Source organism: Rattus rattus, chromosome 3 (assembly GCF_011064425.1).
Source record: "Rattus rattus isolate New Zealand chromosome 3, Rrattus_CSIRO_v1, whole genome shotgun sequence".
In the NCBI taxonomy this organism is placed as follows: Eukaryota; Metazoa; Chordata; class Mammalia; order Rodentia; family Muridae; genus Rattus; species Rattus rattus.
Window position 1 is genome coordinate 123766992 of NC_046156.1, and position 12438 is coordinate 123779429.

Below are 12438 nucleotides of genomic sequence, written 5' to 3' on the forward strand. Positions count from 1 at the left end.
CTACATGAAACAGCCTGAAATCTATCATGTCTGAGTCTTATAAAACTACAATTTAAAACCTAAGTGTTGACCTGGTTTTCAGAACCATCTTCAAAGTCAATGACTTTTGAAATGTTTACTTATGAACATCGAGGTTGTTTTCAGCTGATAACAATAACTCTATATAATTTTTTTTCTGAGTACCTGAGGTCACCTAACACATACCACTTGTTCTTATTTTATTTTAGAGAAAAGCAAAAGTTAATGTCATTTAAAACGCATGTATGTCTTATGTTCATAAAAGTCATTGAGCAACTGGAAAGCCAACAGATCAAGGCAGTCAGGGCTTCACCTTTCCTTAGATTATTCATCTAACAATTGAAGCAGTCAGCTTACATTGACAGAAGAAATGCATGAAAGTATTTTACATTTTAACCTTTTCTGTAATATATATACATATATATATACATACATACATGTATGTATATATTACAGAAAAGGTTATATATACATACACACACACACACACACACATATATATATATATATATATATATATATATATAGAGAGAGAGAGAGAGAGAGAGAGAGAGAGAGGGAGAGTAATTTCTTTAAAAAATATAAGGCCTGTGATTCAAACCCAGCACTACAAACACAAATATTTTAAAAATAAATCTTATTTTATTATGTTTAATTATGTCTATATAGGTCTCCCTCTTTCCCTTTCCCCACCCGTGTGTGTGTGTGTGTGTGTATGTATATATGTGTGTGTGTGTGTGTGTGTGTGTGTGTGTGTGTGTGTGTGTAGGAAACTGTACAGATGCCTGTGGAATCCAGAAGGGAGCTCAGATCCCTTACAGCCAGAGTTAGTAGATGGTCTTAAGCTGCTCAGTGTAGGTGCTGAGAACTGAACTTGTGTTCTCTGCAAAAGTAGGGAATACTATTAACCACTGAGCTATCTCTATCGGTCTATCTCCTGAAATAAGATTTTCTATGAGTATATCTTTGAGCTTTTCCATGTATGCCTTTTATTTATGGTGTTTCTTTTAATCTCTAAAAATATAAACTATATTTTTATAATATAGTTAGATGTTTGGTATGCTGCTAAATTTCTCCTAAGCAAAAAGACACATTAAGTTCTTTTCTGTGGCCCTTTTAATACGAATCATTTTGACTAACAAAAACCTCTAATTTCCTTTTATTTTTTTAACTTTACCAAATTTTAATCTAGTGTCATTAACCGTTTGTGAGCCTCCTGAAAGTAGAGAGTCAAATTTGGTTTAAGGTTTATTGATAGTGTACATCAGGAGTAAGAAAAATGAATGCATATTGAAGGGGTTCACCATTCACCACATTTGTATCTTAAATTTATTATTAGCTTTCTAACTTTATCTTACAAAGGTGCACTCCATATTTCTTGTGAATACAGGACCTGCATCTGACTTCCCTGATTTATAGAAGAGATTTTAAATAATAAAATCAGTAGCTTTATGCCAGAGATGGTAAATCAAGAGCCACTCATTGTATAAACCACATTAAGGATGTTTCATCCTGGCTTTGGAAATAATGTGCGGGGTAGGATATCTACCTCAGTCTTGGATGCCCACCCAGGCTTTCCTGGGGCACCTCAGAGAGGGAAGAGAGAATGAGAAGAGGTGGGACAATGGGGTGCCTGCTCTGAAGCCAAGAACAAAAGTATATGCTTATAAAACAAACTAAAAGAGAAAATAGTATGAAACAAACCATGGCTAGGTCTCATGGAAACAGTAGGCAAGGGCACAGAAGGCAAGAGAAATGCCATGCCTGCACAGGCGGAGCTAGGAAGTGTTGCTCTGAAAGTCAAAGGAAAAGGTCAGTACCCAATTAGCTGCACTTAAAATTCAATGGACAGAAATGACAAGAAAAAAATCAGGAGCCAGGAGATTGCCAAATACTTGTCAAAGTGGACTAGAGTTTGGATTCCCACCCCTGGGCTGAAAGCTATGAAGATGTAGTCCTAGGGGTGGGAAAGTGGAGAGATCACACTCCTGATGAGCTGGCCTTCTAGAATAGTGGAGTCATCAAACTCTGTGTTCACCAAATGACTCTGACTCAGTGACTAAAATGGGGAGCAATCTAGGTAGCACTTGATGTTAACCTTTGGCCTCCATATGCATGTGCATACACACACACACACACACACACACACACACACACACACACACACAGGAATGATTACACGACTACAAGCACATCATGCACACATATACATACAAAGAAAGAAAATCGGAAATGTGCATTATAGAAAAATATATGATGGATAGAAATGAGATAGGATCTGTAAAGTGAACACAGAAACCAGTCACATTATTTCCAACAATGATGGTGAAATGACATATAAAGGGCTTGAAAAGGCCAATAGCCAACCTCGAGCTGTTCTTTCTATTAAGAAGACTCTTTAAATTTTGACAATAAATGGAGAAGAGGTAGCTCTCCTGTGAGGCAGTGTTGCAGATGACTGTGGGATGCATCTAATACCTCAGTTTTATATTTGACTCTCCACTCATAATGTATAGCTCTGTATGATAGCTTTGCTCCAAAGAGTATAAAAGACTTAAGACAGCCTTATTACTGTAAAATGAGGAAACTAGAAGGTACTTAATCAGCCAGAGGATCAAGGTCAGCAGCAACAGCTAAGTCCTGTTGATGTGAAAATTGCCATTTATCCCTGTGGTCCTCTGTAATACAACCTATTTAAACTTAACCTTGACTAGCTTACAAATAAATGAGATTCAGACTATAGTTATTTTATTTGGCTTTGACATTACTGGGGGGTCACCCCAATCTACTCTTCTAACTGCTAGCCTGGCTATTCCCCAGCATTGTATCCCAGATACATGCTGTTTCTCTTGGCATTGTGCTCATTGTCCATATTTCCTCACGGTGGCTTCTCCCTGTCCTCTCTCTTCTTCCTCCTTCTCCCTCTGTCTCTCCTCCTCCAAACAGATCACTCCAAACTCACCCAACTTTAATCCCTCTAGTAATTGGCTCTAGCCAATTCTATTTAACAAATAGCTTTAAATTAAGGAATGAGGTTGCACAAAAAAAAAAAAAATCCTGTGAATGTGAGAATTCACTCATAGTCCTAGACTTTTGGGTACAGAATTTAACATTACAATACACAACAACAGACCAAGCCTCAACAGTCTTTCTTTTCAAAACATGTGACAAGAAAGACATCGCACAAAATCAAATCACAAATTGCACTACACAATATCTGACTAGTTTTTCTCCGAACTCTCAAGGACATCAAAACTAAAGAAAGTTTTGAGACTGAGACAAGGCAATTAAACATAGTGTGATATCATGGCAGGAATCTTGAGATAGAAGAAAGGTATTATGCAAAAATAGGAAATGTCAATGAAGTGTGACTATGTAAAAGTGGCCTATTGAAACTTACTCATTAATTAAATAAGTGCACCTAACTAACGTAAGATATTTATGTGATTTGTGAGATGTTGGGTACAGGGTAACTATTTTAAATTTTAATTTTTCCCTCCAATGTAAAATTATTAAAATGAAAGTCCAGGTGAAGATATATTTACTAACAACTAAAACATGAAAAAATTTTTAACTAATTATAAATATGAAAATACATGTTTTGTTCAGCTTTCAAAAAATTAACATTGTTCTAGAAACAGACAGGTAAATGGAGAAAAAAATTATAAGTCCCACAAAGAGTGATACATGGGTGAACCTAAGTTACTCATCCCATAAAATAACAATATAAGGTGGACACATTTTAAACATCAGACACGACCATAGTGATAATAGTAGTCATGGTAGTGATGCAAAAGCTTAAGTCTAACAGAATCAATATAACTACAGTGACTAGAGTTTCTGGAAGTGGTTAAACACTAGTTTATATTATGATATAATAATGAATGGTGTAGGATCTACAGTTACCACTAAAATTAATAAATTAATACAGAATAGAACGTTTAAAAAGAAGGAAAATTGAAAACTTAAATACTAAATTTGAAAGAAGGTACTTTTGGGTGGGAATTATAACATAGCAGATGATAGCATAGAAACATGGAAACGATAGATTTAATTCAAATATTTCAGTAGTTATAGGTCAGTAATGCAAGTCATTACATATAGGTAAAAAGTAAGGAATCTAGAATGTGTTTATATTTGGAGAGAGCTAGAATATGTTCAAATAATTCATGAGAAATTCTCAAATGGGTGGATAATGAAGGGTAAAAGTAGACTCTAGAGTATGAAATACATGCCAACAGTAAGCAGAAGGAAATTGATGCATGGAACAATGTCACAAAAAGTCAACTTTAATGAGACATGCTAGGTCTAAAAGGGCATATTTTATCACAAAGGGTCATATCTTCTAGGAAAATGTGGTTACATTAATAAAGCTACAAATTGGATGAAACAGAACTTTCAATCATGAAAGGACAAACAAAATCCAATAAAGAAACTGAGTAAAAATCCTTGAAGATATAAAAAATATGAAAAGCCTGAGTAGCAAACTAGAATTGATTAAATATATATGTTTATACTTATGTGACACATATGCATAAAACTTTAACTCTATATTGAGCAAGTGTTAGGATATGAAGCACTTTTAAAAAGTTTGAAGTATTGAGATTTTGTTGAATATATACTGTCTCAATCATGGAATTTATCTAGTATTTAATAAAAAGAGATTAGAAAGTCCTCAGTTTGAAAATCTCAGATATAATTTAAAGTAATCTGAAGGAAAAATGTTCACATCTTGTAGGAAATGCTTTAAGCTGAGGAATAATTAAGACATACCATGAAAAACTGTGAGGCACAGCCAACGTTTCAGCTTTAGGAAAATGTGTGCCCTACCCTAAACATGTCAGCGCAATATGTTCTCTTCTGAAGCTGCTATAGTTTCTTCCTCTCCCAGGTCATACATGCAACTGTTTTATAAAAGGAAGGAGTTCTGTCTCTCCCAGTCATTGTCTCATTCCTCTTCTCTTCCTCTTTTTCCCCTCCTTCTCCTCTAATCTCAGCTGCCCTTCAGTACATTTGCTCAATAGATTCAGACATGATGCTATTGGCTTCTAAGAGTGGATCATAGGAAATATTGCAGCTTCTCTTTGAACCTCTTGAACTAGTCTCTCTGAGGATGAAAGCTACCTTATAAAATATCTTGACTTTGAGCACAAGCAGAAAGAAAGCTCAGGGTTGGCATGTAGAGGGGAAACATTCAGGGAGAAAGAAATATCTCACTACCAAACAGGAATCCCAGCCCCTCCACCCAGATTCCTGTCTGAGAATGAACATCCAGCACACAGATTGAGTCCAACTGCCACCCGATTCTACTGGTGGTCTGAAGGACCTCACGTGGAGGACCACCAAATTGGGCCTGTCAATTCCCAGTAACAAAAAAGAAAATAACACATTATCTTTTAACCACTTACTGTTCAGGTAGATTGTCACACATAGAGAGGTGAACAGAAATATAGTTAAAAGTAAAAAGACAATGATTGGAGTTAGAACAACAAAAGAAAGACAGAAAGTACTGCTACTTTCTATGCAGTAGTGACAAGGCACAAGATAATTAAGAGAGAAGACCAATGAGCTTTGCTGAAAAACAAATAACCTTTAGACATTTGGAAAACACATTTGGAAGTGTCACACAGCTGACTTGAGAGGTTGCATGGATGGTGTGCTGGTTGGAATGAGAATAGGTTAACACTTAGTCCCCACTTGATGAACTCTCAGAAAGGATTAGGAGGTGTGACTGTTTTGGAGAAGGTGGGTCATTGGAAGTGGGCTCTTAGGTTTCAAAAATCCACACCAGGTCTCTCTCTCTCTCTCTCTCTCTCTCTCTCTCTCTCTCTCTCTCTCTCTCTCTCTCTCTCTCTCTCTCTGTCTCGCCTATGGGTCAAAATGTAGCTCTCACCTACTATTCTAGCAACATGTTTGACGCCATGCTCCCTCCTATGATGATAAAGGACTAACTCTCTGAAACCGTAAGCTCCCAATTGAATGCTTTCTTTTGTAAACATGCTTGGCCATGGTGTCTGTTCACAGCAATAGAACAGTGACTAAGACAGAGGTGCAGACTATGGCAGGTGAAAGATAAAAAAAAATAGGTGAAAGATAAAAAAATAGGTGATAGATAAATGATTGATAAATAAACACAAACAGATAAATAGGTGATAGATGAAAGGTAGATAGATAGATAGTAGATGGAAAATAGGTTATAGATAGTTGATAAAAGATAGATAAATTACAAACAACAGATAACAGAAAGATATATGGGAATTTAAAACTATCCTAGTAAAAATAAGGAAGAAAAATTATGATCTAATGCAAACTTATTATTTATTCCATTTTGAAACATGTTCCATCTTTAAAATGAATTCCAAGAAAAAGAATGAATACTTAAGTACTGTTGGGAAAGTTGGGTAATAAAAGCCAGTATGAAAATATTGAGAAAAGCTTAACATAGTATATTTAGACATCTATGTAAAATAGAAAAAAAAATCCCTATAGTCACACAATTTACCCCAATGTATTTTGCTGTATACTTGAATATATATTATAATAAATAAATGTTAGCTTATAAGTCAGTCTCTCTCTTTCACACACACACACACACACACACACACACACACACACACACACACACACACACATGCACAGTACATATGTAGAAACACAATACACAAGCACAGCCACATGTTGCAGGTGGCATAATAAATGAACTCAAATATTTAAGTAAGAAAGGAAACTAAATTATATTTGGAGCATACAAAAACGAAGAACTTGCTTTTGTTCCTATGAAACATGAATGTAAAAATCTGATGCTACAAAATAGAGTCTTGAAAGGAAAGAAAAATACAGTCACATCATAAATATAACAACTAAGATCAATTTAAAAATCCTACTGGAATTCATAAATATATTTAAAAGGCACAATATATTGGTAATATTTATTTTAGAGATGCAAAAGCCACTTGATGTCAAAACCAAATAATTTTCTGTATAGATTCAGTAGTGGTAAGACTTACCACTTGTTTATGATTCAAATATGTATGTAATCAGAATGTTCTCAATCTGATCAGATGAATCTCCATAGATAACATAGAAATACAGATTCATTTCCACTCCTCTGATGTGCATGTTAAAAAAAAAACATCCTTTGAAACCTTGAAGTGAGATGAGATGGATTGTGAATATCTCTTTTATTTGAGATTATATTTTAAGACCAATAAATGAATGACCAACATTTTAAGAGTTAAACAAATTGACAAACTGTTTGAATAAAGTTTTCCACAAATGTCACCCAAATGGCAATAGCATGAAAATATTTTTAACCTAATTAATAACCAGGAAAATGCAAATTAAGTCACAACATGATGCTATTATAAAATTCTCAGAGGACCTGCAACAGAAAAAAGGACATCCCAAATACTGGAAAGAATTAGCAGCATCTGGTCCCCAGTACACAGCTGGTGGGAGTATAAATTAGAATAATCTCTATGGGAGAATGCTTAAATATAAATAGTAACAAAGAACATGTCAGACTTTTTGATCCTATGATTCCCGTTGAGATTTATTATCCAGTGGAAGTACGAGTGTAACTCCACTGAAGGCTTGCTTAAATAAGAATATCCACGTTACCATTCTTCAGAGTCGCTGAAACCAAAAAGAAAATATGACCAATTATGCTTCATCTGTAAAATGTATAGATACGCATTCTGATAGATCCACAGAATACAATATCATTCAGGAGTAATAGGGCATGAACTGCAAGTTCATGCTGCACATGGATGTGTCTCCAACACAGACATGTGCGTGCACTCACTCATGCACGCGCGCACACACACACACACACACACACACACACATACACACGCCCCATGCATACACACGCATGCACACACACACTCACACACACAGATTCACAGTACAATTTTGTCTACACACACTACGAAAACAAAACAAAACAAAACAAAAAATGCTAACTGATAGTCTTTCTTTCAAAAAACAAAAACAAAAGAAAAACACAACATCCGTGACCTTGAGCTGCAGAGAGTGCTTCTTGGACATTAGTCATAGTTTATCCTCACAATAAGATCACAGTCATATGGGGATTGGCTCGGCAGCAGAGCATTACCTAGCACACACAAGCCTTCAGGTTGGATCCCCTACAATTAAAAAAAAAATGTTGCCCTTGTATACTTTGTGTTTGCAAAATCAAAATATATACTTTAGGATTGGCTACTTTCCCGTATGGGTGACACACTTCACTGAATAGTTTTGAAAGAAGCAGAGGCAGCTTCGAAGGTGGTATAACCAGGGGTAGATGCAGTTAGTAACGTCTAATCAAGAGTCCCTGTAGCTCCTTCTGCCTCTTACCTCCTCGTTTGTGCCGTGGCAGTTAAGTTACTCAGGTTGGAACCACAGCGCCTCCGTCTCTTTCTACTCGGCTTCTGCCATTCCTCACTGCTCTCCACTCTCCTCCTGTCCCCAGTGTCCCTTCTTATCTGCTTCCTTATGCTCCCTCTTGCCCATCACTCTCTTGCATCTACCTTCATCTTACTAAGCAAGGGTCCAGCAAGATAACTCCTCTGTGTGTACTAAGCAGGCTGAATTGAACAGAACTGTAATGGTCGTACCTGGCAAGTCACTTTCAAATGTGAAAATGGTTAGAATACATCTCAGAGGTCAGTTGGGTAGGAGGAATGCACAAAATCTAGTTCTGTAATTAAAGATGACTTTTAGCCATGGGTTTAGAAGTAGGCACAACCACGTCATAGCTCTGTTTAAGTCCCAACACATGTTGTCTAATACAGAACACGGCCATCATTTTTCCCTGCATTCTGGATCTCATCCCAAAATGCTAACTGCTATGAAATTTCTCTGTTCTTGTGATGTCCAAAAATTTTCAATATTAAGGGCTCCTCATTTAATCCTTCAAAAGTAGCACTTCAGATATCAAAGATTAGGAAGTGGGTATTTCTCTAGAGACCATCATCTCTGATTAAAATGAAATCCTGGGGTAGGGATATGGCTTACTAGATGAAGCAGTTGCTACACAAGGTGGAGAACCAGTGGTTGAATGCCATACACAGCCTAGCACAGCACTGCCTGCTTCTGTGTCAAGATGTGACAGAAACTGAGATCTCATAAACTCTCGGGGTAACTGTTGTAGCATCCAACAGAAAGGACCTGATTCCAACAGGGCTGATGGTGAGGATACCTGAGGTTGTCCTATGAGCTCCATCGTCATGCTGTATACCACGTGTATGCTTGCACTCACACGCATACGCATACACATATGCACATACATTCAGACACAAAACAAATAAAATAAAAAGGGATGCTCCTTTTGTTCCTCCTTTAACCCCAAAGAGGAAGGAATGTCAAAGTGTTGGATCAATTTTCGCAGAGACATTGAAGTTTCTTTCTTTCAGTTTAGGTCGCAGAGGCTGATTCTATTTATCTATCCAATTGCAGATATAAATGAATGTGCTGTTGACAATGGTGGCTGTCAAGACCAATGCTGGAATACGATTGGCAGTTATTACTGCATATGTCAAGCTGGCCAAAAACTGGAGGAAGATGGCAGAGGATGTGAAGGTACCAGTTAAGACTGTCTGCTTACTGATAAGGAAACTAAGAGCATCTATATAATGCAAAAGGCGCTCTTTTCTTTTTTTTTTTTTTATTCCAAAGCCAGTTGAAGCACTTGTGTTAAATATTGTCAAGAGCATATCTTATACTTGTGCCTAGATTACAAAATTGAAACCCATTAGAACACTTCAAGAAGCTTATTATAGGCAGCGTATGATTGTATGCTGCTGTTGGTTGTGCCATGTTCTGATTATAGAATTTCAATCATTCATTTAAGTCCTGGGGTAAAGTACATTTTAAAAAGCATTTCATTTATTTCTGTAGCAAAAAAAAAATATGTTGCTTCTCATAAAATAGTCATAGTTACTAAAATAGAAATGGGGGACACAAGCTTACATGGGGACAGCATCCTTGTATCAAATGAGCTTTTGTTGTGAGCTTAATTTTTCTTTCTCAAATTAATTCCTTTCATCTTTAATGTTTTGAATTCATCATCTTATTTACTTGACAGTCATTGAGTTCCTGTTCTGGATTAGGCTTTATTCCATGCCTTAGAGATGTAAAATTAATGAGCAATAAACTCTTCCCTGAAGGAACTCATTGATTAGAGGCAATGATGGAAACGTGTGCTCAGATCTCACAAACTGATGTGCTCAGGCATCCTTAAGTGGGGTTAAACGCACTGGAAACAATGAGACGAGGGTGTTACTCTCAGCTCTGCCCCTAATTGTGTAGCGTCGGGCACGTTACTTAATCTCTCTGATTGGCATCTTCTGTAAAATTTAGGATAATGTTAGTTCCTGAAACTGCCAGCAAAATTGCTTTCAGACCTACATAAGGCATTGCATTCAAAACACTTAGCACAAAAGGGGTAGCCTAGGCGCCGAGGATAACCACCATGCACTGTGCTTCCACTCTGCTTACCTGCTGCTTACCTTGGGGAAGATGAGGGAGTCAGAGAGGGCTTCCTTCTGTAATCACTGAACAGGGTCTCTGGTCTTCAAGGACCACATGTGTTACCCTCTGTTGTCTTTTCTGGCTTTTATTTGATTTTTTCCTAAGTCACTCTACTAACATGCCTTACCGTTTCATAAATTCAGGCATCTCTATCTCTTGATTCTGTTTGTTTGTTTTGGAGCATTGTAACTAGAAATGTATTCTAGTTCTGTTGTGGACATCGATCTTGTGAAATCTCACTTCCTGCCTTTCCAAACAAGGATCGTAGTGAGACGACTGTGAATAAAATAGGTAGAGAGAGTAAATAAAAGAAATCCCTAGTGCGTGTGCCCTGGGCTGAGGTAATGGGTTTGCACAGACTGCTCAGTTCACTTGTAGCTTGACTGGTTAGTCTCTTACACCTGGCTTGGACATGCTGTAATTTGGAAGATTTCACATCAATAGCCAGGGATATTCAAATACAAGAGTATCTGTGACCTTCGGAGATTAACTCTCTTCAGGGAAGGCACTTCTGGGAAGGTGTAAATTTACAAAGGCAATGCTGTTCCTTTCTTTCATTCACTTCCTCAGGATGATATCTAACCTCGGGTGTGGTCAGCAGTAATACTGCAGTACGGATTCAGTGTCAGAGGTGTCCAAGTTAAAAGAGAACGATGACAACACAGACTGTACAGTGACACGCTGCTTGTTGTGACCTTCTTCTGTTCTGACAGGCAGTGACCTACGTGCTGTCCTTTTGCTGAAGATTGTCACAATCATCAGCTTCATTGTCATAGAAACAGTTCACATGTCTACCCCAACTAGTCGCTAAGGCTAGATATAGTAGTTCTGTTCTCATTCTATACCAGTTATTGGGCTGACAAAGCAGATTAGACTGCATACCTCAGCCCCCTTTTATCTGTTTCTCTTATACTTGAGTCAAGATGCCCCATAAACACTGAAATATTTAGCAAGTACTGTTTTCTCTGGCTGCTGCATTTGATGGTGGTTGCTTGGTTGAAACTATGAGGGGATACAGCTGCATGAGGAGACTGCGCAGTGGCGTCTCAGGGTAGGGCTACTTTGAGCAGAGTGGACAGTGGTGTCACACAGTAGGGTTGCTTTGACATTTACCAGGACCAAGAACTGAGAGTAGGGATGTGGAAGGAAGCCCCTTTCCCATAAAGACCCCCGACACACCCACCCGCTACTTCATCTTAGTGGATTTTGTTTTGATTTCCTGATGTAACTGTTTAGTAGAGAAGGAGATGCCCGCCTAGTCATGTCGCTGGCTCAGTTGCTGATGATGCGATGACTTTAAACGTATTCACGTACATAGTGTGAGTGTGAGTATACAACTCTTGACTCAAAGGAAGTAAGCGATAATTTATTCTGTAGCCAAATAGGAGTGACCGTGGCCCTGTCCTGGAAATACTGATTTGGCTTAGCCCATGTTAGCTAGTTTGCTAGCAGTGTCATGAAATTTTACAGTAACAGGAAAGAGAATGGGTTGGAGACTGGTTCTCAAGCTTTGATTCAATTGGGAATCTGCAGGCCCGGATCCTTGTCCCGGATTGTTTTTTGATTGATCAATAAAGATGCCAATGGCCAATGGCTGGGCATGGGTTGGGACCATTAGAGTTGTGTGGATTAGGGCACAGAGAGAAATGGGGAGAATTGCCAGGATGTAAGGTGCGACAGAAGAGAAGACCTACAAGAGAGACAGCCAACAAGCCATAGGAGACTTTTAGGTTAGTGGCCACTGGCCACTTCTACAACTGGGCCTGGAGTATCCGGGGAAGGTTTAGGAGAGCACAGCCTTTGAGGTAGCCGAGATGTTTTTAAAAAGAAGCTATGTATGTGTTTCTTTCACTTGAAGATCCAAAGATAGCTCCTGGGCAGGTGTTT

At 37.8% G+C, this 12438-nt stretch overlaps 1 protein-coding gene across 1 annotated transcript in view; it reads left to right on the forward strand.

The window, feature by feature from the left end:
- The window catches only part of LOC116896971 (EGF-like and EMI domain-containing protein 1), a 566362-nt gene that overhangs the window by 411235 nt on the left and 142689 nt on the right, over window positions 1-12438 (forward strand). Inside the window, exon 5 of the mRNA XM_032898550.1 lies at window positions 9478-9600. Coding sequence (XP_032754441.1) covers window positions 9478-9600 — 123 coding nt within the window. The remainder of the gene's footprint in view (window positions 1-9477; window positions 9601-12438) is intronic.